The sequence below is a fragment of the Hypomesus transpacificus genome, chromosome 19, assembly GCF_021917145.1.
Source record: "Hypomesus transpacificus isolate Combined female chromosome 19, fHypTra1, whole genome shotgun sequence".
NCBI lineage: Eukaryota > Metazoa > Chordata > Actinopteri > Osmeriformes > Osmeridae > Hypomesus > Hypomesus transpacificus.
Window position 1 is genome coordinate 15,286,177 of NC_061078.1, and position 23,833 is coordinate 15,310,009.

The 23,833-nt window shown below is 43.9% G+C and overlaps 1 protein-coding gene and 3 gene segments (V, D, J or C); 2 read left to right on the forward strand and 2 right to left on the reverse strand.

Annotated features, from left to right (window-relative positions):
- Positions 1-4,677: 4,677 nt before the first annotated feature.
- LOC124481652 (trichohyalin-like) lies at positions 4,678-15,267 on the forward strand. Of its 9 annotated transcripts, XR_006957679.1 has the most exons (8): positions 4,678-5,034; positions 6,886-6,923; positions 7,072-7,137; positions 7,372-7,446; positions 7,673-7,813; positions 7,956-8,109; positions 14,464-14,790; positions 14,922-15,267. XR_006957679.1 is itself a non-coding variant. In XM_047041794.1 (7 exons), the coding sequence occupies exons 2-7, from the start codon at positions 6,910-6,912 to the stop codon at positions 14,590-14,592; spliced, it is 579 nt and encodes a 192-aa protein (XP_046897750.1). In that variant the 5' UTR covers positions 4,678-5,034; positions 6,886-6,909; the 3' UTR covers positions 14,593-15,267. The 9 variants fall into 9 exon arrangements, 8 of the variants coding, with proteins under 8 accessions (XP_046897750.1, XP_046897751.1, XP_046897745.1 ...); XM_047041794.1 differs by having other exon boundaries at positions 14,464-15,267; XM_047041795.1 differs by lacking the exons at positions 14,464-14,790; positions 14,922-15,267 and adding an exon at positions 12,672-13,541 and having other exon boundaries at positions 4,679-5,034.
- A 522-nt stretch (positions 15,268-15,789) lies between these two features.
- Positions 15,790-17,010, forward strand: LOC124481656. The segment is given in 3 exon segments: positions 15,790-16,077; positions 16,439-16,556; positions 16,824-17,010. Coding segments are annotated over 3 exon segments (384 nt in total).
- A 660-nt stretch (positions 17,011-17,670) lies between these two features.
- On the reverse strand, positions 17,671-19,110 carry LOC124481655. The segment is given in 2 exon segments: positions 17,671-18,041; positions 18,999-19,110. Coding segments are annotated over 2 exon segments (393 nt in total).
- Positions 19,111-20,364: 1,254 nt separating this feature from the next.
- On the reverse strand, positions 20,365-23,833 carry LOC124481654. The segment is given in 4 exon segments: positions 20,365-20,850; positions 20,997-21,076; positions 23,361-23,623; positions 23,745-23,833. Coding segments are annotated over 2 exon segments (516 nt in total).

Here is a 23,833-nt window from a genome sequence, read left to right on the forward strand (position 1 = left end):
TATGTGTGTTATTACATTAGCTATTAGACTACTACATGAACCTGCTCCGAAATATAGGGGGGGGGGGGGGGGGGGGGGGGGGTCGGAAAGCCCCCACTGCTAAAATAAAATCCTAGAGGAAACACTGTTGTGTGTTCAAACAATTTTATACATTCTCAAGCTTATAATACCGTCAAAATCTGATACAGGCCCATTCCTAGTTCTAACGCAGGTTTCTTTTTGACCTGGGAATCACCTATGACATGACTTCGACTGCCGACGGTAGCTGAATGATGGCGAGAGGGCTTTTAGATGGGAAGATCCATTTCAAAAAGTTGCCAGACAGCTTGGTTGACAAAACCAAGGCTGTGTGTACTGATTGTCAGACTGAGTCTAGTTATCACCGTAGTACTTCCAGCCTAATATATCACATGCAGTGTTTCCCACAGATTAGAAATCTAATTGTGGCGGGGAGGGGTGGGGGTTGTCAGACGGGGGGGGGGGGGGGGGGGGGGGGGGGGGGGGGGTCGTAATAATTCCTTCGTTAATAATTCGTTACAGTTAATTTGTTAGTAATTTGTTACATTAAATATGAATCCAAAATGATTCACACCTTCACAAAATTAACAACAACTAACATATCATTTCTGCATTATGCATGTAGCCACGCTAGTGCTAAACAACTATTTAACTGGTCGGCTCCATGACGCCGGGTAAGCTAGCTCTTGAGACTTCTCACCAAAAGAACGAAGGGGAAACTTCGAGTACTGTAAGTCGCTCTGGATAAGAGCGTCTGCTAAATGACTAAATGTAAATGTGAGTAAGGTACCTAGCGAAAAGTAGCCTCAACTTTCCTCGACTTTTAGCTATGGCACTAATGCTGAAGGCTCTGTGCATATGTGAGAAAGTCGCATGAGTGACAGAGAGACGGAGGGAGAGCAGGGGAAAGGAAATGCAGCTGAACGAATATGCTGCGTGTTTTAACCTAAATAGCGATAAAAAATTTTTTTTACGAAACGCAATGTGTGGCGGCCGGTGTTGATTCTGTGGCGCACCGCCACAAATTAGTCTATGTGTGGGAAACACTGACATGCAAGTAAAGCACACAGCTAAGAGCAGCAGCGTTAGCAGTAACAACGTTAGCAGCAAGAGCGTTCGCTCCGGTAATATACGGCAGACAACACTCGACAATGTTGAGTAAATAACACTCCCTCACAATTTCCTTGTTATCCTCCAGTTATTTGAAGTTTTAAGTAGGCTACACCCTTTTAATGTTATTTCACCCAAAAATATTTTTTGGGGGTAAAATTTGAACAGATTAAATAAATTGAATACATTTGCGATTTATCGCGATTAAATAGTTTAATCGCTTGACAGCCCTCAGTGTTTCCCACAGATTAGAAATCTAATTGTGGCGGGGGAGGGGGGGGGGGGGGTCGTAATAATTGCTTCGTTAATAATTCGTTACACAGTTAATTTGTTAATAATTTGTTACATTAAATATTAATCCAAAATGATTCACACCTTCACAAATTAACAACAACTAACATATCATTTCTGCATTATGCATGTAGCAACGCTAGTGCTAAACAACTATTTAACTGGTCGGCTCCATGACGCGAGTAAGTAGCTAGCTCCTGAGACTTCTCACCAAAAGAACGAAGGGGAAACTTCCGAGTACTGTAACTCGCTCTGGATAAGAGCGTCTGCTAAATGACTAAATGTAAATGTGAGTAAGGTACCTAGCGAAAAGTAGCCTCAACTTTCCTCGACTTTTAGCTACGGCACTAATGCTGAAGGCTCGCTGATATGGCTGTCGGTCTTACTAGAACGGCATATGTATGCATTGTTGCTAACGTGTGCTGACGTTGTGACTGTGTGCATATGTGGGAAAGATGCATGAGTGACAGAGAGACGGAGGGAGAGCAGGGGAAAGGAAATGCAGCTGAACGAATACGCTGCGTGTTTTAACCTAAATAGCGATAATAAAAAAATGTTTTACGAAACGCAATGTGTGGCGGCCGGTGTTGATTCTGTGGCGCACCGCCACAAATTAGTCTATGTGTGGGAAACACTGGCCCTATTAAAAATACACAATATTTTACGAGTGCAAGATTACAGTACGGACACGCCCTGTTAGTCGCCAGAATGGACATCTCTAGGACAAAATTGGGCTGAGATGATGCACCTTACCAGACACAATCCCTCACTCTCAGTCAATCTATTAATGAGGCAACACACACTTGCTGTAAACACATTTGACACCGTTGCCATGGACAACCAAAGGAAAATGAGCCGATTGCGTTGGTAGTATGACGCCGTAGCAGGGCGTAAGGGTAATGTTGGAGTTCTATTCTTGGAGCCCCACTTCCACACTCCATATTCATTCAGAACACCCAACATTGGAGGTAAATCAGAACAATTGCGGGGGTCCGGAATCCTATATTAGAAATGGTATTAATAGTTCTACAAACACACTGTCTACTCTGATGCAGTAAAATGCCTTTCTACAACTGCTCCCTCTCACCCACCACCTATCAGAGTAACTACATTTAACAGTATACTATCTGGGTACCAAACCTATGATTTTTTGTTATAGGCTTTTCAAATATCAACACAACACATTTCAACAGAAAGCCAACCTTAAAGTCAAAACCCAGGGAGGAGGACTGTGAAAATATCGCATAACTAATATTCATTTATATGACAAATGGAAATTAGCCTTATTTATATTATATTCAAATGTGATCAATATTTATCTATGGCACGGTGCGGTAAATGCATAGCAAATTACTCCCATTTAGAGTGTATCCTACAATGACACTGTCCGTTACGACAATCAACATTAGCAATTGTCTAAACAACGTTTTGTAAGGCAGTTAAATGTATAGGCATCCTGTTTTGTGAACGAGATCAGCCTACCCAGATCGTTTAAGCATCTGCGGTGTAAAATTCCTCTGGGAGCATATTTAGTTACACACAGGAAGGCAGGATTTTTGACTAGAGATAGTTCTTCCTACTTTCTGTAACCTTGATGCGACCACGATTAGATGCACCGTCTTGTGCGGAATGTTGTTGATAGACACTATTGTCTAATCTAATTTGTATTAAATAAACAGCGTATATATAATGCATCTGAAGGTGGAAAGTTAAGAAAACTATTTTGTATAACCTTTTTGCTTAGCAAGCCTGCCATGTTTTAACAACAACAACAACAACAGTGTCAACTGTCAAGATTAGAACAATGAAAAAAATGCAATGTAAAAAATGCAATGTAGCGTACATGTGAACATTGGCATATTGTGATTTAATTTGTTACGTTTGATTTTTAGTTTGCAAATGATTCAACCTAACTTTCGTTAGAATTAGTTAACATAGACTCCCTCCATTGTTCTCCTGAAGCCTATCTCTCTCTCTTCCCCTCCCCACGCGCTCTCAACCCACCATCTAGTATTCCGCTCTCATCATAGTTTAGGACCTACTGTATACTGTTTAACTCAACTCACTCTCAACTAGCCTATAACTTCTTTGGTATTTGTTCATCATAATTACATTTTCTTAAATAAATCATTGTTTATAATACTTGCGTTATCCCTCACGTTATCTGATCTGCTCTACTTTCATGGAATTCGCTACTTAAGATTAGACTGATTATTACAAGTGCTATTATTCAATATTATTCAATAAGGTTTCCTCTGTCCCTTAAATAAATCAGAGGTGGTGCCCCCAAGAACTGTATACTTTATTATAAATTAAGTATTGCTAATCTTAACCGTGCAAACCACGCTACAGCAGTTTATCACTGTGCTGCCAGCTATGCACAGTGCTCCAGATCACCTCTGTTCTCTACAAAAACCCTCCTCTCTCATCCAGGAGTGGTTTGTATGTCAAAGTGAAACACCTGCATCTTAGGTATGAATTAAATCCAGCAACATCATGTCAGCAGCGCTGGATTACATCACTTCCTGTTCATGCTCAAACTCCAGGAAGTGATGCTGAGTCCTCAGTTGGTCCCCCAGGCTCAGCACTGATAGTCACCATGATCAGACTTCTCACTATCTTCTCTGGTCTTTTGTTCTGGATCACAGGTAAGCCTATTGAGCTTACAGGACATCACATTTTCACACTACCAGGAAAATGACTTTAAACTGTAGTGTTGTAGTTGTACAGGAATAATCAAATCCGTGTGGCAAGCTTTAAGGATTCTCTAACTCAGTTTTACTCTTCTTCTCACTCCACAGTAGAGTCACTCAGTCAAGAGGTGAACCAGACTCCTTTTACTCTCCTGGGGAAGCCAGAAGAGAGGATCCAACTGAACTGCAGTCATAACATTCCTAATTACGACACTATACTCTGGTACCAGCGCTCAGTGGGAGACACTGCTCTGAAACTAATAGGATGTTTTCTTAAAAAATACCACTGTTGAGTCTCCATATCGAGGGATCTTCAATGCGAGTGGAGATGGTAAGAAAGAAGCCTACCTTCATCTCCAACTGAGGCAACCTAAAGATGATGGACAATATTTCTGTGCAGCCAGCTACACAGTGGTACAGAGCTCAGCTCCGCTCTGCAAAAACCTTTCAGAGATCAACAGGCCCCTCAGCACACCTGGATCAAACCACAATAACAGTAATGTACTCAGAGGAGATAGATATCGTCATCACAACTACAGATGTTACTTCTGTTGAGGGTTCTTGCTTTGAGAGGATGCAATGCATGATGGGTACTTACAAGTATTAGTCTATAGGGGGTGGTAGACTGCTTTGAATGTGAACTTTGTTTTTGATTCCTGACTGGTAAATGCACGGTGCTGCCGATCCCCCTGTTCTCTACAAAACCCCTCCTCTCTTCTTCAAGAGTGGTTTGTGTGTCAGAGTGAAACACCTGCATCTGACATCTGAATCACTTTAAGCAACATCATATCAGCACTGTCAGATTACATCACTTCCTGTTCCTGCTCCAACTCCAGGAAGTGAAGCTGGGGAAGGGGTGAGGAGGAGTATTGGGATTCGGCCTAAGTCCTCAGTTGATGCGACCTACAGATTCTAACCAATGGTGACGCATTCTAAACTTTTTCATTGTGATGTCATGAACCTCAGAAGTTTTGCAACATTAAGTTGTGCCAGCACTGTGTTTTACTGTCAGTTCAAAGAAGATTCAAGTGAATGTAGTTAATTTTTGGTTTAGCTACTAACGGTTTGTGATCATGATCAGGAAGATGGGGGTATTGAGGTGAGGACAAAGACATTAAGTGGCACAACTGAGAAATGTTCTATTAATAAGCATGTTTGCTTGAGGAGAAAGGTTTACATAACAAAATGGCAGACCATTATGGACTTAACATAACAATAATAATGCATCTGTAAGACAGAAAACACATAAACAATAGAAGCCTAAAGCATAACATTTATACAAAATACGAATAAAAAAATATGTTTAAAATAGTTATTGCCAAGGATTTGGGATGCAGACTCAATAGTAGGCTACAACTGACAGTAAAGGGGAAAAAATGTGCAGCAAGATTTAAAACATGTCATATGCTGTATGGTGCTGTAACAATAATGCTGTTCATAATTTTGCCAATAATGAGTTTAACAGTTATAGCCTGCTCTTCCACAGCAACTCACAATGCTGCTTACTGACCAAGATCAACATTTTTTCATGCATCGATGTATTTAATATCAGTGACCTATTGTTCAGTGATAAAAGCATTATGTCCTGATGAATAAATAACTCCCTGATAAACACTGAGACTGATGTAGAGACTGGAGCTAGCCAGAAACAAACATAAACACAAACTGAAACAGATATATATTTTTTTTCAACGTGAGGTGGGCTTTTGTTAGAAGGCAGACATAGCGATTGTGTTGAGTAATGGTGTTGAGTAAAGGGACGTGACGACAGAATCCATTATGGACGAAATATATTATTGTTGCTTGCTTTTTCCACAGGTAGCCTACTCTCTTGCAATTTTGAGGTTATTGCTGTTTAATTGTAACTTGTCTAATTGTTAACTTTTGCATTATGACGTCATAGTTAATCTTAGAAGTTTTGTAACATTATGTTCTGCCAACACACACATTCTAATGTCATTTCAGAGAAGATTCAATTTTTGTTATGTGACTTTTGCTACTAACGGTTTGTGATCATGATCAGGAAGATGGAGGTATTGAGGTGAGGACAAAGATGAGAATTTCCTTCTAATACACGTTTGCTTGGGGGGAATGGTTTACATAACTGCTGGGGGCGGGCCTGTGATGCTTTTACAGTATTGACATTTAACTATGTAGCCTGTAACTGACAACTATCATATAAACCGACATCTTCCCTCGGTATGCCTCGTCCATTGATTTAATAGCTTGACTAGTTATCCCTTACTTCTCAGCGTGAGAAATATTTAACAGTCGTGTGAAATACAAGGTGTGAGAAATGGCTGAAATGCGTGAGAGCAGATGTATGGCAGACCATGATGGAATTAACACAAGAAAAATAATGTATTTGTTAAAGACAGGAAAAAACAGACACAAAAGAAGCCTAAATCATTAAATGTTACAAAATACGAATGAACAAATGCGTTTTAAATAATTATTTGCTAAGGATTTGAGATGCAGACTAAATTGTACGCAACGACTAACAGCAAGAAAATAAAAAAATGTGTAGCAAGATTTAAACCATGTCATGCTGTATGGTGCTGTAACAATAATGCTGTTCATAATTTAGCGACTAATGACTAGAATGTACCATTTATTACTAAGGGGAGTTTATAATGCTCATTTAGCTTCACATAAAGTTGATGCTGAAACCTTGTTGCTGCTTCCTGTATCTTGACCTTCCAGTGTTTTATTTGTTACAGAACAAAACATTTGATTTGGTATTGACTTTCCCTTGTCATGTGTGTCTTTACAGAGGAGAGAAAAAATGAATTGAAAAATGCCAAGGAAGATGTAAGTTCTTTCTTACAAAATATTTCTGAGATTTAGATTATTTTTGTTCTTAGACTTTAACAATCTTTTCTAGTTATGATGAAATATGAATCTACAATGGATATCATGTTGTCTAAGTTGTTGTGTGTATGTATGTGTGTTGAAACAGAGAGAAAGTAGCTCTCTACTCTGGAGAGTTACCCAAAGCTCTCTTTTGGAAGAGGGGGAGTCGAAAGTAAGTCCGCACTAAAATAGAGTTTATGCTGCAAGCCCAGTAGTTGTCAGTTTATGGTTTGGACGTCTGATGTGTTTTAGTTGATTTATTACAAGAATACAGAATGTTCATTTGGATGATGTGTTTTTCCAAATTGTACATTGAGTGCAATAGACCTTTTAAGTATGTAGACCTCTATCTGCATGTCACCTGTGTACAATAACACATGATGGATGTGTGTGTTTCCCTCCACAGGGATGATGAACCCTCCTCCTTCAGAGCACTCTCACCTGGACAGATTCCAGACATGAGGATGTTGAAGAACATACGGTAAGACAGGGTTGCCTCAACAGAATCGTAGGAAGGTCCGGGCGTCCAAATGACGGCTAAGTTTGGGGTTGAAGTTCGGGTTTAGATGATATGATGGTTTTAAGGCAGGACAGAGACTAAATGCCAGTGTTTGGAAAGAGGTTGAAACACAATTGTGATGTCCGGTCTGTCGCGTTTGAATATGAGTTGATAACCTGCTGCCTGTGATGTGTCCATGTTACTGCAGAGGGGAGAGGTTCTATCTTGGAACCATCACCCTGGGGCTCAGTGACTCTGAGAGTTCCTCCGACGAGAGCTCTTCCTTCTCGTCTCACCGACTTCCCTGTCAACTTCCTGTAGCCACAAGGGGGCGTCCTCAAATGAACCAGTAAGTGTCCTCTTCACAAGACACGCACACTCTAAATGGTACAAAATGATTATGCATTAGACATGTTAGGAAGGATTACTTGACATGTGGAGTGAACTACAAAGATATTGACCATGTTGTAATGGGACCATTTGTCATTCAGCGGGAAGATAAACGAGCTAGAACACCTGGTGGAGGATTTGAGGAAGACCATCCGGGAGCTTCAACTAAAAAATATTTCTCTGAGCAACTTGGTTGAGAAATTACAGCATGTTGAAACCAGGAAGAAGGCTGAGATAAAGAATCTCAAGATGGAGGTATGACAATGTTACTTACTACTTCCTCAGCACATACCCAAAGTTATGCCCCAAAACAATGGTATTATTGTGTTCTAGCATCAGTTGCAAGATTCTTTAAGGTCGTAAACACAAAATAAAAAGTTACTATAGGGACACAGAGACACACAGAAAAGTTACAATGGGGACACATAGGTGTCCCTATTCAGTTTTGTCATTTGTGAGTTAAATGTTTATAGAGGACAGCAAAGGCTACCTTGTATATGGTGTTTCATTGACCTTTTATGCATGCAGGTGCAGACACTCAAAGAAGCAGCATGCGATGGTGCTTGCCATAGACGTCTGGACAGGAAGAGGGTGGAGAACAGTAGAGAGAGAGTGATCAAGAGAGGGGAAGAAAGAGAGATGTACAGTGATGAAATGTACACAGAGAGAAAGGTTGATAAGCGAACAAAGCAGAATATTGACAAAAGGCAGATTGTGATGGACAGCTTGCGAGAAAAGGAGAACAAGACACGGAGGGAAGTGGAAGAACGGGACAACATGAAGAGGCAGAGAGACAAACTGCAGTGTGAGATCAAGGGGCTGAAAAGTGAACTTCTAGAGATGAAAAGGGAGAAGGTCCAAGAAATATATGAGAAGGATAGAATAAAAGCAAGGCAAGATGAAGAAAAAAACACAACAGAGTCACAGTGCCGGGCAGGAAAAAGCAGAGAAGTGTTGGGAAGGGGAGAAATGGAGAGACGGATGAAAGAGCAATCATTAGAAGAAAAAAGAAAGGATGAGACGCAGAGGGAGATGGAAAGGAGAGAAGAAGAGCTGATGCAAAGAGAGGCTAGGAGACAAAAGGAGAGACAAAAAGCTCTGGACACAGAAAGGGAAGCCCTGCAAAGAAAACTGGAAAAAGAGCATGAGACAGACATATGTAGACAGACAGCGTGCGCAAGAGAGACTGGAAGAGGAGGACAGACAGAAAGAACTAGAGAGAGCGAGGGAGGATGCAAGACAAAAACAAGATCATCAGAAGGAACTTGAAAGACAGAAGAAGTTAGACGGAAAGGCCAAACAGGAGATGGAGGGTGCAAGAGAAAAAGAAGCACTGAAAAGGGAAGTTGAAGAGATGCAGAGACAAGAGAAGGAGAGGGAGAGACAGAGAGAACTGGAAAGAGAGAGTGAGGCCGCGAGAAAAAAAGAGGATCTTCGGAGGGAAATTGAAAGACTTGAAGAGAAGGTAAGACAAAGAGACATTGAACGTCAACAAGAACAAGAGAGACAAGCGGAGGAGGAAAAGAGACAGAAAGAACTAGAAAGAGAGAGGGAGGACGCAAGACAAAAAGAGGAAATTCAGAAAGAACTAGAAAGACGGATCAAGTTTGACAGAAAGGCCAAACAGGAGATGGAGGGTGCAAGAGAAAAAGAAGCACTGAAAAGGGAAGTTGAAGAGATGCAGAGACAAGAGAAGGAGAGGGAGAGACAGAGAGAACTGGAAAGAGAGAGTGAGGCCGCGAGACAAAAAGAGGATCTTCGGAGGGAAATTGAAAGACTTGAAGAGAAGGTGAGACAAAGAGACATTGAACGTCAACAAGAACAAGAGAGACAAGCGGAGGAGGAAAAGAGACAGAAAGAACTAGAAAGAGAGAGGGAGGACGCAAGACAAAAAGAGGAAATTCAGAAAGAACTAGAAAGACAGATCAAGTTTGACAGAAAGGCCAAACAGGAGATGGAGGGTGCAAGAGAAAAAGAAGCACTGAAAAGGGAAGTTGAAGAGATGCAGAGACAAGAGAAGGAGAGGGAGAGACAGAGAGCACTGGAAAGAGAGAGTGAGGCCGCGAGACAAAAAGAGGATCTTCGGAGGGAAATTGAAAGACTTGAAGAGAAGGTGAGTCAAAGAGACATTGAACTTCAACAAGAAAAAGAGAGACAAGCGGAGGAGGAAAAGAGACGGAAAGAACTAGAAAGAGAGAGGGAGGACGCAAGACAAAAAGAGGAAATTCAGAAAGAACTAGAAAGACAGATCAAGTTTGACAGAAAGGCCAAACAGGAGATGGAGGGTGCAAGAGAAAAAGAAGCACTGAAAAGGGAATTTGAAGAGATGCAGAGACGAGAGAAGGAGAGGGAGAGACAGAGAGAACTGGAAAGAGAGAGTGAGGCCGCGAGACAAAAAGAGGATCTTCGGAGGGAATTTGAAGGACTTGAAGAGAAGGTGAGACAAAGAGACATTGAACGACAAAAAGAACAAGAGAGACAAGCGGAGGAGGAAAAGAGACAGAAAGAACTAGAAAGAGAGAGGGAGGACGCAAGACAAAAAGAGGAAATTCAGAAAGAACTAGAAAGACAGATCAAGTTTGACAGAAAGGCCAAACAGGAGATGGAGGGTGCAAGAGAAAAAGAAGCACTGAAAAGGGAATTTGAGGAGATGCAGAGACGAGAGAAGGAGAGGGAGAGACAGAGAGAACTGGAAAGAGAGAGTGAGGCCGCGAGACAAAAAGAGGATCTTCGGAGGGAATTTGAAGGACTTGAAGAGAAGGTGAGACAAAGAGACATTGAACGACAACAAGAACAAGAGAGACAAGCGGAGGAGGAAAAGAGACAGAAAGAACTAGAAAGAGAGAGGGAGGACGCAAGACAAAAAGAGGAAATTCAGAAAGAACTAGTAAGACAGAACAAGATTGGCAGAAAGGCCAAACAGGAGATGGAGGATGCAAAAGAAAAAGAAGCACTGAAAAGGGAAGTTGAAAGACTTGAACAGATAGAGAGACTGAAAGAGACTAAAAGACAGCAAGAACAGGAGAGACGAGAGAGGAAGATGAAGAGACAAAGAGAATTAGAAAGAGAGAGGGTGGTCGCAAGACAAAAAGAGGATCTTCGGAAGGAAATTGAAAGATTCGAAGAGAATGCAAGGAAAAGAGAGAGGGAAAGTCAAAAAGATAAAATTAGACTTGAAAAGGAGGAAGAGAGACATAAACAGATGGACAAAACGAGCGAGGAGACAAGAGAAACAGAAGCACTGCAGAGGTACGTTGAAAGACAGAGAGAGACAGAAAGAGATTACAGACAGGAGAGACAAGAGGAAGAAGAAAGACAGAAAGAGATGGAGGCAACAAAACACAAAGAAGAGCATCAGAGGGACATTGAGAGATTTGACGGGCTTGTAAAACATCGAGAGATTGAAATGAAGGGAGAACAACTGACAGGGGAGAGGAAAGAGAAGGGACAAAAAGAAATGGAGAGCGCAGAGGAGGCCAGACAAGAAGAGGACATGCAAAGGAAAGTTAAGAGACTGAAAGAGAATGAGAGAGAGCAAGAACAGGAGAGACAGGAGGAGGAATGGAGACAGAAAGAACTAGAGAGAGAGAGGGAGGAGGAGAGACACAAAGCAAACATGCAGAGGGAACTTGACAAAAAGGGAGAAAATCAAGAAGAGCAGCAGACTGAAGCAGAGGACCACAGACTTGCCATGAAGACAGAGCAACAACAAGTGGTCACTGAGGAAAAAAGGGGTGAGGTTGGAGAAATGGATCAAATGGAGCAAGACAGTGAGCAGGAAAGGAAAAGGCTCGAGACGGAAAGCCAAGAGGAGGGAAGAAAAAGAGAGATGGAAATAAAAATGGAGGAGAGGAGGCAAAGAGAAGAGCATAGAAAAGCCATGGAGCTGAGATGGAGACAAAAAGGAGACAGGAGATGGAAAGAGAAAGAATTGAAGAGACAGAAAGAGCTTGAGAAAAAGTCAGAGGAAGAGGTCAAACAACATGAGGAGAAAGGAGACAAGGAGAAAGAGTGGATGGAGGCGGAAATGGAGAGACTAAAAGAGAGGGACAAAACCCAGTTGGCCAGGTTATATGACATGAGAGAAAAAGCTGCAGATAACTTTTGGCTCCAAACAACATTGGACAAGCAAATAGAGTTGGTTAAAGATAGGGAGAGAATTATGAGAGAGGATGCAAAAATGAAAGAATCAGAGAAGAGATGGGAGGAGGAGGAAAGACAACGGCAGGAATGCGGACAAGAGTCCGATGAGGCAAGACGACAGTGGCAGGAGAAGCATAGACTAGCAGTCATGAGGAGAAAGGAGAAAGAGAATAGGAGAGCCATCGAGGAAAGGAGTCAGTACAGGAGAGAAGAGGAGCAAAGAATAAAAGAGATGGAACTAGAAATGAAAAGGCAAGAGAAACTCAAGGAGGAGAAAATAGCAGATACCAAGGAGGATTGCACAGTCGTAAAGAAGGACGATGCAGAAATGAAACGCAAAAGCAGAGAGAAGGTTAAGAATGCGTGGGGGCCAGAGAAGGAAGTGACAGAGAAGGAAGTGTCAGAGAAGGAAGTGACAGAAAAGGAAGTGACAGAGAAGGAAGGGTCAGAGAAGGAAGTGACAGAGACTGAAGAGTCAGATAAGGAAGAGTCAGAGACGGATGAGTCAGATAAGGCACAGTCAGAGACAAGTAAGAAATGTTTTTGTGATGTGAAAGTGTACTATATAATGATGTCAGAATGATTTAATTGAGACACTGTTGTAGGCTTGACAATCGTTATTCTGTGTGCTCTAGACCACGTTGAAGTATTTAATGCTTGTCTCTTGTAAACAGACAAGGAGAAGAAACGTGGTTTCTGGAGACAGTTCTGGCAGAAAGTAAAACCAAAAAAGAAGGCAACAAAAGAGGAGAAAAAAAGAGCCAGACTGGCTGAGATTGAAGCATATGTGGAGAAACTGAACAAAGAGGCCGACCGTAACATAAAGGCCTTTGAGGATACGTAGTCTACACCTTCAGTTGGGGCCTCAGATCAGACATGGCGGCCGCCTGGAGGGAAATCAATCATCTCCACTACATCTACAGGCTTTTCCTCAAACATGAACCTTATCAACCTTGAACCAATGAACCTTAATAAAGTTGACATATTGACCACATGCTTCTACAGTGCAATGTTGATTCAAATAAAGATTTTAATTGATGCATGGCAACATCAACAAACAACATCATCAACCGTTAACCTAAGCAAACCAACACTTCCTTCTTCAGGTACCATGAACTACCATGTGATGACACAGAAGGGGTTGGGGGTAGCTCAGTGCAAGACAGCCTGGAAGAAACCATGCTAACCACATTGTGGATGATCACCCTCTCCCTGAATGTGCTGCTTTGGATTTAAAGCTGTGAAATGTTAGATTGTGTGTATGTAATGAGGAGATGGGTTGAACACTGAGTCAGCAGGGGGAGACAGACCTCAACTTTTGAAGATTGAGGATGTTGGTACTGAGGTGACAGTTGTGATGTCACTCTGGTAGCCCCGCCCTCATCCTCTTCATGTACAGGACCATGCTGACTGCCAGCAGGTCATCAGGTCGTCACACAACTGAAGACTGTTCACCATGATTCTAGCCTTCATCCTCTGCTCTCTCTGTCTGCCCTGCATCAAGGGTGAGCAGAACAACATTTCAGAGAGAAAAACTAAGTCATGGTTTTAGTTTTCTCACCACCACTGTTTCTCTCCACAGGTTCCTCTGCCAGTCAGTCAGTTCAGCAGACCCCCTCTGCTCTGATCAAGAACCTGGGAGACTCTGTTGACAAAGAGATCCTTTGTTCACACAGCATTCAAAGCTATGATCGTATCCTCTGGTACAAACAACATTTAGATGGGTCTCTCCAGCTACTTGGTTATTTGTATATTGATTCTCCATATCCAGAAGAAGATGTGAAAGGACAAATCAGCTTTGAGGGAGATGGGCGTAGCGAGTCAAAACTCTCCATCTCCAAACTCTCTCCAAGTGACGGAGCAGTGTATTTCTGTGCTGCTAGTCTGCACAGTGATGCACCCTCCCTCTCTCCTCCACAAAAACCCTCCTGTGATAAGAGTGGTGATCAGTGTGTGTGAGCAGCCAGTCTGAGGCTGGCTCCCTCTCTACACCTGGGGCTAACGTCTGCCAGGGAATCAGGAGCAGCACTTTGATCAACGCTCACACACCACCACACTGGTGATCTGCTGATAGAGGTTCAACTGCAGTCTGAATTGTTCTGAGGACACGTCTGAAGAGCCCCACAGAGAAACAGTATCTACCTGGTGGAGGAGGTGACAGGACTGGAGGTGGAGATCAGGAGGGCTTCTTCAGACTCACGTCATTTCCTCCCTCCAGAGAGAGAAGCACAGCTCAGTCATGTTTCTGGTCAGTTGCTGAGATGTGTTCAGCTCTGACATCCTCATTCATGATCTCTCGTCATCCCAGTCTCTGTGTTGCTACTGGGGGCTGCAGGTACTTTCCAGGAACTGTTCTCTCTGCTACAGTGTGGAGAGATTCATTCTCAGGTCCAGCTGAGCTGGTGGACCTCAACGGTGGTTTATCAAGTCATCCTCATGTCCTGGTTTTGGTCTTTGTGTCTCCAGGTCTCTTTGAGGGGAGTGATGTCACCCAGACCCCCAGCATCCTCTGGTCAATCAAGGGGCAGCCTGCTGAGATGGACTGCAGTCACACAAAGGGTGTTGGACACAGACAGCTACCAGGACAGGGGATGAAGCAGGTTGTGTACAGTGTTCCCAACAGTAAGCCTGACTATGGAGATGTCAGTGAGTACAAATTCTCAATCACCAGGACTGTAGCAGAAAGAGAATCTTTCACAGTGAAAAACCCGTCACCAGAAGACAACGGCACGTACTTCTGTGCTGTTTATGAACACAGTGATACAGACATCATGTGCAGCTGCACAATCCCCAGTGAGTTTTGATCTTCATTCAGAATGATGAACCATCTGATGATGTTTATCCCCATCATGGACTGTAGGGGGCTCTCTAGTTCCATCAATCCTCATGTCTCTAATGTTGCTGCTGTTCTTTTAAAACCTCAGACTTCTCATGAAAGGTCCTGAGTGACGTCATGTGAGATGACAGTTGGTTCTGCTGACACTCCCTCCATCCACCTCCTCTGGGCAGAGTCACTGTGACACAGCAGGGGGTGGGTGTAGCTCAGTGGTAGACAGCCTCCTCCCTCTCAGACAGTAAGCAGACTTCATGTGAACGGTACTTTTCAAACCGTTACAAAGTGCTTTCACTGCACATTTATTAATCCAACAAACCAACACAGAAACAAAGCAAGACACAGTAAAGACAACAGTGGTCCAGCAGTAACAGGTCAGTCCCTGATTATCTGAGTGAAGCCTCACTGGTAGAGCTTCAGCAGACAGGAGCACCATGATCATCCTGCTCATCAGCATATCCATTCATGCTGTCTGGGGTTCAGGTGAGTTTGCATTCATGCGATTGTTCATTCCTTTGGCTACTTGTTATTTTTTAAGAAAGGCAATAACATCTTGTCTTCCCTCATCTGCAGGTTCGTCTCTGAGTGATCAAGTTCACCAGACTCATGCAGCCTTGATTAAGAACCTGGGTGATTCTGCTGAACTGAACTGCAGACATGATATCGAGGGTTACAATCGCATCCTCTGGTATAAACAATCCGACACAGGAGAACTGGTGTATCTGGGATACATGCTAGTAACCTCAGGCTATCCTGAAGCTGGGTTCAAAATCACAGGAAGTGCAAACCGAGGCCAAACCTGCACATTAACAATAAAGCAGCTCTCTTCAGACAGCAGTGCAGTGTATTTATGTGCTGCTAGTCTCCACAGTGGTGTAAATCCCCTCTGTTCAATACAAAAACGTCTCCCAGACTGTGCTGTCTGTGTGGTAGGACTCCTCCACACACCTGCATGAAGCCACCGTCACCAGTTTCGATCCAGGGCCAGAACTCTACTCAGCCATGAGGAGAGGAGGAGCTTCCTGATGCAACACCACCTCAGATGATGCAGGCCTCTGTAGTGCTACCCACCTCTTTCACTCAAAAACGTACAGGAGACTTGTAATGTGACCCCCCTCACACAGGGACCTGGTCATGTGACCTCCATGACAGCATCCTCATTGCAGTCATGTACCTCTGCACTCAGACTGTAAGCTTGGAGCCGACAACTATGTTGGCGTGGCTGATCCTGTCTCTGCCAACACTGGGTAATGCTAACCTTGATTCTTCCGCATCTTCTTGTGTTTACATTTACATTTAGTCATTTAGCAGACGCTCTTATCCAGAACGACTTACAGTAAGTACAGGGACATTCCCCCCGAGGCAAGTAGGGTGAAGTGCCTTTCCCAAGGACACAACATCATTTTGGCACGGCTGAGAATCAAACTGGCAACCTTAAGATTACTAGCCCGATTCCCTAACAGCTCAGCTATCTGACTCCTCTTGTGTTAAATGTACAGTGTGCAACAATGTGGAAACGATTGTTTAGCAGCTTGGTTTGTTGGATCTTCGTTAGATCTACAATATAGTTGTGTGATTCTGTCTGTGGTGCATTGGTTTTGAGTGCAGGCTTGTCCCTGAAGCAGCCCCCTGTGGTGGTGGTTGAGGAGGGGCAACCTGTGAGACTCCCCTGTGACCAGGAGAACACCCCCAAATCTGTCATGATCTGGTACCAGCAGAGGGGAAGGTAAAGTCTCATCTCTCTCTCCAACAAGATCCATCTGAAGAATGTAGCTCTACTGTAAACCATGGAGTCCAATGAGCCTGCTTACATTTTGAATTTTACTCATTTAGCAGACTTTTTCATCCAAAGTGACAAACAAAGCATGTAGAAAATACAGCAGAGATTCAAGGATTAGAAGTGCTCTGTTCTAACAATATTTCTGTGGGTAGAGTCAATGAATGGTCTGTATCTCACCAGGCCCAGTACAAAAAGTGTGTTTTGATCTCCCAGCACCTTGCAGCTGCTGCTGTGGTCCTACGGACAGAACGTGGAGGTGGAGGCCCAAGGTCTGATCCAGGGCTTCAGGGGGGACAGGAAGGGCTCCTTGGTGTCAGAGAGAGAGAGAGAACGTCCAGGTCTCTGTTCCCCAGCCCTGCTCTGCCTCCTTCCTGCATCCTCACTGCCTCCCCATGCCTAGAGGGAGGTTGTCTACTGACATCACCAGGAAACTGATACACACGGGAGGGGGGAGGGGTGTGTGTGTGTGTGTGTGGGGGGGTCATGTGGTCACGCCCCAGAGATGGGAAATTCAGACGTTGCCGGATTTTAGCAAAGTTGTGTTGATTTAGCAGTGCCTTTCATCCAAAGCAACATTTGGCAAAATTGCCTCAATGTGGTTGCAATTGTGGTTCTGTGCCCAAATGTTCTGCCCCTGAGCTATACCCATCCCCATGCCCTACCACTGAGCTATACCGAGTGAAAATGATTAATACAAGTAGGTTCCACTAAACTCCTTTCTGTTCTCCACCAACAAGGTCTTTACTCCTCCCCCGGTAATGAAAATTATGTATAAGTATGTATATAAAGTATGACTTGTGGATCCTCTAGAGTGGCTAGTTCATGCTGTCACATCAGTTTTTGTTGACATTGTTGACAAGACTGAGGTGGCTGTAACCCATCGGCCTCCTATTCTGGCCAAACAACCTCAAAATCTTCTTCTCTTCTATCTGTGAAACGCCCCTCAGAAGGTTCCCAGCTGAACAGGCAGACAAACGCGCCGCCAACACACCGTTACACCAGCCCGCTCACTAACAAAACCAGAAGAGCCACAACACCTTCCTGCACATCTCCGATCAGCCTTTCATGTCATTCTAATGTCATTAGCCTCACATGATGTATTTGCATGGCTCCCAGTCTGCTTGGCAGCACTGTGACTGGCAGCACAGAGGTAGGTGCTGCTGTCATCCGGAGACAGCTCTGATATCCGCAGGGTGAAGCTGTTGCTGGACGTGTCGATAGAGGGCTGGAGGTGGCCCTCGGGAGTCTCGTACTCCTTGGTGAGGTACTCCAGCGGAGCCCCGGGGCCAGCCTGGCGGTACCACAGCATGGTGTAGCTGCTCATGCTGAAGCCTGGACCCACGCTGCACTGCAGGGTCACCTGGTTGGTCTGCCCAGCGTGGAGGACAAGGTCTGTGGGTGCCCGGAGGACCGTGGGGCCTGAACACTCACCTACACAACACCAGAGAAGAAGAAACAGCATTCAGGAGATCAGGTATGGAAAAACATTCTCGAACCTGTGAATGAAATATGATTTCAGCATTTCCAGTTTAGTATGCAGTACTGTGCATGCTCCAGTACCAGTTGTGTTAATTGTTTTGTGTGGAAAAGTACCAGAACATTCCTTTCCTGCACTCACATGAGTAGATCAGAGTCAGAAGAACTCCCAGGACTGTGACTAGCATGTTGCTGGTAACCACTTCCCCTGCTGAATGATGTTACATCCACATCACGGTCTCACCAGTTCACAGTAAACCAACCGGCAGGTCACGTGACCAATAGTTGGTGTTTTACTTGGAGACTAGCTCTTGCTCTGTGGTGCCCTGTGGCTCTTGTGTCTGGTGCAGTGAGGTGATGGATCAGTGACATAAATGTAGTAATGCAGGGTCTTGCTGTGTTAGGGTCTGAGGGTTGGTGCTTGGTAGGGGTACTGTTGGACATGAATCTGAGGATAGGCCTAAAGGACAGTTCAGAGGTTAGAGTATGTGACTGCAGGTCAAGAGGTTGCAGGTTCAAATTCCTTCTGTACGTTGCGTTGGATAGAAACGCCTGCTGGATTAATATGTTACATGACATGCTCAGTTATAAAGGGAGATGGAGGAGAGGTACAGAGGTTAGAAAGACTAAATGAGTTAGAACTGGCTCCAGCGTAAAGTTACGACCACTCAGAAGGCTCTCCCTCACTCCTCATGGGAACACGAGACTAATTTCAGTTTGTTTTCAGGGAACGTTGTGAACAAAACTAATGTGAATTAACTCCCAGCATTTGGATGTATGCTATATGATATACATATAACATAATTCACACTGAGAATACAACTTTACCAATCCTTCCACAGAAACGTCTAAAACAAAACAACCAAACTCCCTAACAGCAGTGAGGTGGTTTTCCTGTGTGACTGAGCGCACCAGGGTTTTGGTGAGGCGGTGGCATCAAGCCACATCACTGTGTACTGGCAGCACAGAAATACACGGCCGAGTCTGCCGGAGCTGTGCGGGGGAGGAGGAGCGCTCCTCTCAGGGTGTCCTCTCTGGTGAGCTGGAAGCTCTCCTGGAACTGACCCTCGTAGCTGGGCTCGGAGGAGGCATAACCGTACCCGATGAGGGTCATATCCCGAGAGACAGGTCGCTGCTGGTACCACAGCATGACCACCAAGCTGTTGTCGTCATGGATACACAAGATTTCTACGCTGGCGTTCTCTGTAACCATGACAGACGGAGACTGCTGGAAGGTCACGCTCTTCACAGCACCTACGGAGACAACAGGATGAACACAGAGAAGGAGACAAACAGGACATGGAGAGAGAAAGCATGTATTTTACCAGCATACCTTTAATAAAAGGTTTTACATCTCTTGAAGCAATAAGAGCTTTGGTAGCCTGAGAAAAAGCTTACATGGAAATAAGATGAAGAAACCGAGACATCCCAGAACAATCATGGCCACGAGGGCATCAGCAGGTCTGGAGAGACTCACAGTTAGACACTTCTGCTGTATGTAGAGAGACTCACAGTTAGACACCTCTGCTGTCTGTAGAGAGACTCACAGTTAGACACCTCTGCTGTCTGTAGAGAGACTCAAATTAGACACCTCTGCTGTCTGTAGAGAGACTCACAGCTAGACACCTATGCTGTCTGTAGAGAGACTCACAGCTAGACACCTCTGCTGTCTGTAGAGAGACTCACAGTTAGACACCTCTGCTGTCTGTAGAGACTCACAGTCACCAGATAGGGATGTTTAATCCGTAACCACATACTCCACATGACAGCATCTGGGCTCCCTCTATTGTCGTTGACACGTTATTGTTGTACTACACTAATGATAATAACTTACATTTACTGTGCCTTTCAAGACACCCAAGGGCACATTTCACATAGTAAGTCAACAGTAATGTTGTCCTTGAAATATTATTGTTGCACTGTACTATGTAATATAGTTGAGATGGGATTGTTGATTGGACTATGTAATATTGTACTTGAGATATCCTGTAGTGTCCGGTAGTGAATATATATTATTGTTGAACTGAGATGTTACTTTGCATTGTGCCTGGTAAATACCGACTGTTCCTTGAGTAACCCCTGAAATGAAGTTAGAATAATGTAATTCAGATCCTTGATCTGCTGTATTTTCTAAATGTAGTATTTGTATGTCATTTTGGATTAAAGATAGACACAGAAACATGACCCATGTTGTCCTGTTCCTCATGGCTACAGAAAGTCCTCATCCAAGAGGATTTGTCCATGGTTGGTTTCTGCCCAAACATGTAATGGCTTTAAGTCAGAATTAAAATGAATCAACTTTTTTCCCCCTCTGGAGGTAGATAAGGTAACTGCCTACTTAGGAAGACCCATTCTTTCCCACCACCAGTGAGCAGGCTGGGCCATGAACAGCAGGTGTCAGAGACTCCTGGCAGCCTCCCAGGGAGGGATATTGTCTCAGAGCTCCGTGACTCTGCAGCACCGTGCTGACTGGCAGCGCACAGATACACCGCCTCGTCAGTACTGCGCACCGCCTCCACGGCCAGAGACCACATCTTTTTCTCCGAGCTTGACACTCCAAAGCCAGAATCAAACCCAGGTTCGTAGCTCGGAGACCCAGCTACGAGAGTAGCCATCAGCACGGGCTCCTTCCCTCTCTGCTGCCTGTACCACGACATGTAGGGATGGTCTGTGTTGTTCTGATAACAGTGCATCTCCACCGAGGCGTCAGGCTGGCTGGAGATGTAGCCTGGCCACTGGGTGATCAGCACAGTCTGGCTCCAACCTGAGGAGAACCAGGAGTTAGACACTCAGAACCGGAGGTAGATGAGAACCAGGAGTTAGGTCCAAGTGAGTCTCAAACTCACAAGCACAAGACAAAGAATGAGGTAATTCAGTGTTGTAAAGGCAGAGGGTGAATGCTTGTTGTACCTGTGTGCCAGAGAGCAAAGACACTGATGGTGAGGGCTCGGAACATGTTGACTCAGTCAGAGACAAACACAATACAAACACTGACAAGTACAGAACGCGACAGGCAGGAAATAACATAATCAGTTCAACCACCACAGTAAAACACGTCACTTCCTGAATTAAAATGATACAGAGGAGCCACCCACATGCACCAAATAATATCGAATGTTTATGAAAAGAACACTTGAATTGTGCATTACTCAGTCCTCCTGAAACAAACATTTTAGAAGGGGTTTATGTTGAGGAAGTGGGCAAGGCCGGATTAACCATTAGGGCAACTGGGCCCAGGGGCACATGACATCTAAGGGGGCCTGGACAATGTCAACTAAAATGTTATATCACGTTATGAACGCAGTCCTAACTTTCCTTAATGTGAGTACTTTATTGCAACTCGTTCGATCAAAATGCGTGTGTTGCCCAGGGCACAGAAAATTGTTAATCCGGCCCTGGAAGTGGGGCACTTTTAGCAGTGCCCTCGATTGACTGCACAGAAGGAATCTATAGTGAGCCTTGAGATGTGTGCGTGTACACGGCCCTGGAGGCTGATGTTGGCTGTGGTTTAAGTAGCTGGAGAGGGCAATGTACAGCATGCCCAGAAGAGGCAAGACTCCACCATGGGCTCCTATAGCCGCTAGGAAACAGTATTGCCTGGCGCATTGAGCGAGATCAGAACCACAATTTCCCACACAAAAGACCACGCACGAATACAGTGAGCTAAAAGCCACGCACCATTGGTTAAGTTTCATCAATCTTTGCCATTAAACAAAACCTAACACTTCAATAAATCGTTTCATCCTAAAATAACCATATGTTCACGGAGACAAGTTTGGACCAGTTGAGTTTTTGTTAAGGGAAGTGGAGGATTGGTTTCACTGTGGTCGTTGCTGTGCAAAAATAAACACCGCTGTCCTTTACTGAGGCCAGGGCCGTAACTACCATTGAGGACACCGAGGTCGTGTCCTCGGTATTTTTTTTCGTATTTCTGTTTTTTTTTTGCTTAAATCGTGGTATATAAACTCAAAATAAAGTACACGTGAAACTGACTGCAGGACGATGATCTTGGTCTCCCACAAACCGTAACGTGATTTTATACTTGAAGAGCCGAGTAGCTCAAGAGTTTGGACATATGTGCTGCGCGTCATCAACAAAACGTACTGTCGTTATGGTAACCACCAAACACAAGTCGGACGCTGATGTTACCGCCATAGACATACCGCTACTGTTAGTGAATAGCCTATGTTAGTTACAGTCACTGGAAGAGGAGCGCAGCAAACTAAACATGTAGGTTAAGAGAAGTTTAAGTGGCAGATGACTGTGAGAAGAAAGATTCATTTTCATGTGGAAATATTGTATTGCAGCAGCGTACTACTCAGATAAGGAAACATCAAATCAAAGTTTGGTTAACTCCGTCAGTACTGTACCGGTGGTCAATCAATTTCCACCGGTTGAATCAACATTCATTTTGCGATTGATATGATATGTCATTGATGTGATTGATTGAAAATGAAATTCAGTGGCAATTGGGAAATATCAAACTGACTCGCTATCGCTCGGTCGATACGTTCCAGCCTCAGTTTGATATTTCCCGGCATGACCGAACGGTCGAGGTTAGTAAGTAGTTTATTATATGGCAATTTTAGATTCTTTTCATTTTGTAAACGAAAATAAATGGTACCTTTAGGCTAATTGTAGCTAGCTCTTAAGTCTTCTCACGGTGTGTTTCATGTGTTGCCAAGCAACTCATTACTTTTGATAGAAAGCGGACAACATGGTTCTGCTAAAATGGCTTTAATTTCATCACAAAATAACGACACAAGTGATTCAAAGAGTCTGGTCTTCATCCTCACTTTCGATGACAAAGCTTTTCAGCATCATCTGGATAGTAAAACTCAGCAGCTGACTCGTCGATATCGCTCATTTTGAAGCTGACGTCAGAGGGCAATACGGATCCGTATTGACCGGCGAGGAGGGCAACACGCTGGGGTGACTACCCGTTATCCAATCAAAACGCTCGTACCGTCGTTGCCATATAATAATAATTTAAAAAAAATTGTGGTAACTTGCCCTTACTTCATGAGTCCCATAAAGGTCCTTCAAAAAGCCTCAGAATGCCCCATGTTTACCTCAAAATTTCAAAAGCTCCACACCGCCCCATATTGAAATGTCATAATGATGATGTTTTTGCTCCTTAAGACTCAATAAGAGAAAATGGCCATATTTAAATAATGTAATTTAAAAAAAATCCGGGGGAGCATGCCCCCGAACCCGCCTAGAAGTTCTGACTCATGACCTCAGTATTTTTTGGGGCCTGCGTACGGCCCTGACTGAGGCGTTTGAAATGAGCAACAAGCCGCTGGAAGTAGCCGTCCAGGCCATGGATAACCGCTTATCGACGTCCTTTTCCATGACGTGCTCCGAGTAGAAGAGTCTGCCAAGGAATTGGAGTTCTCCTATCACAGATTGCTGGTACCAGTAAATATAATTGGCGCCAGTCTGCTTTTGATTGCAGCGTAGCTCGACATTCTCTCCAGCGTCACTAATTAAAGCGTGTGGGATCTGGTACACCTTGCTAATCACGGAGGAACAACCTGGGACATAAATAATGATCATATACGTCTTTCAGATTAACATTACTCATGCAGTGAGTTACTATGAAAGTGTATCTAAAACTAATGTTTTCTAATGTGTAGTGTTGCTTATGTTGTTTACCTGTAGCCAGGAGAAAAGAGAAGACAAGGAGGACGAGAAGGCCAGCTTTAGACATTGTCATGGCTGAGAGATGTGAACATGACATTCAG

Bases quoted from the DNA above. Each gene is read 5' to 3' on its own strand.
- LOC124481652 (XM_047041787.1), top strand. From the start codon at position 10,457: ATGGAGGGTGCAAGAGAAAAAGAAGCACTGAAAAGGGAATTTGAGGAG. The intron at 12,528-12,671 runs GTAAGAAATGTT...TCTTGTAAACAG, and splicing joins TAAGGCACAGTCAGAGACAA to ACAAGGAGAAGAAACGTGGT.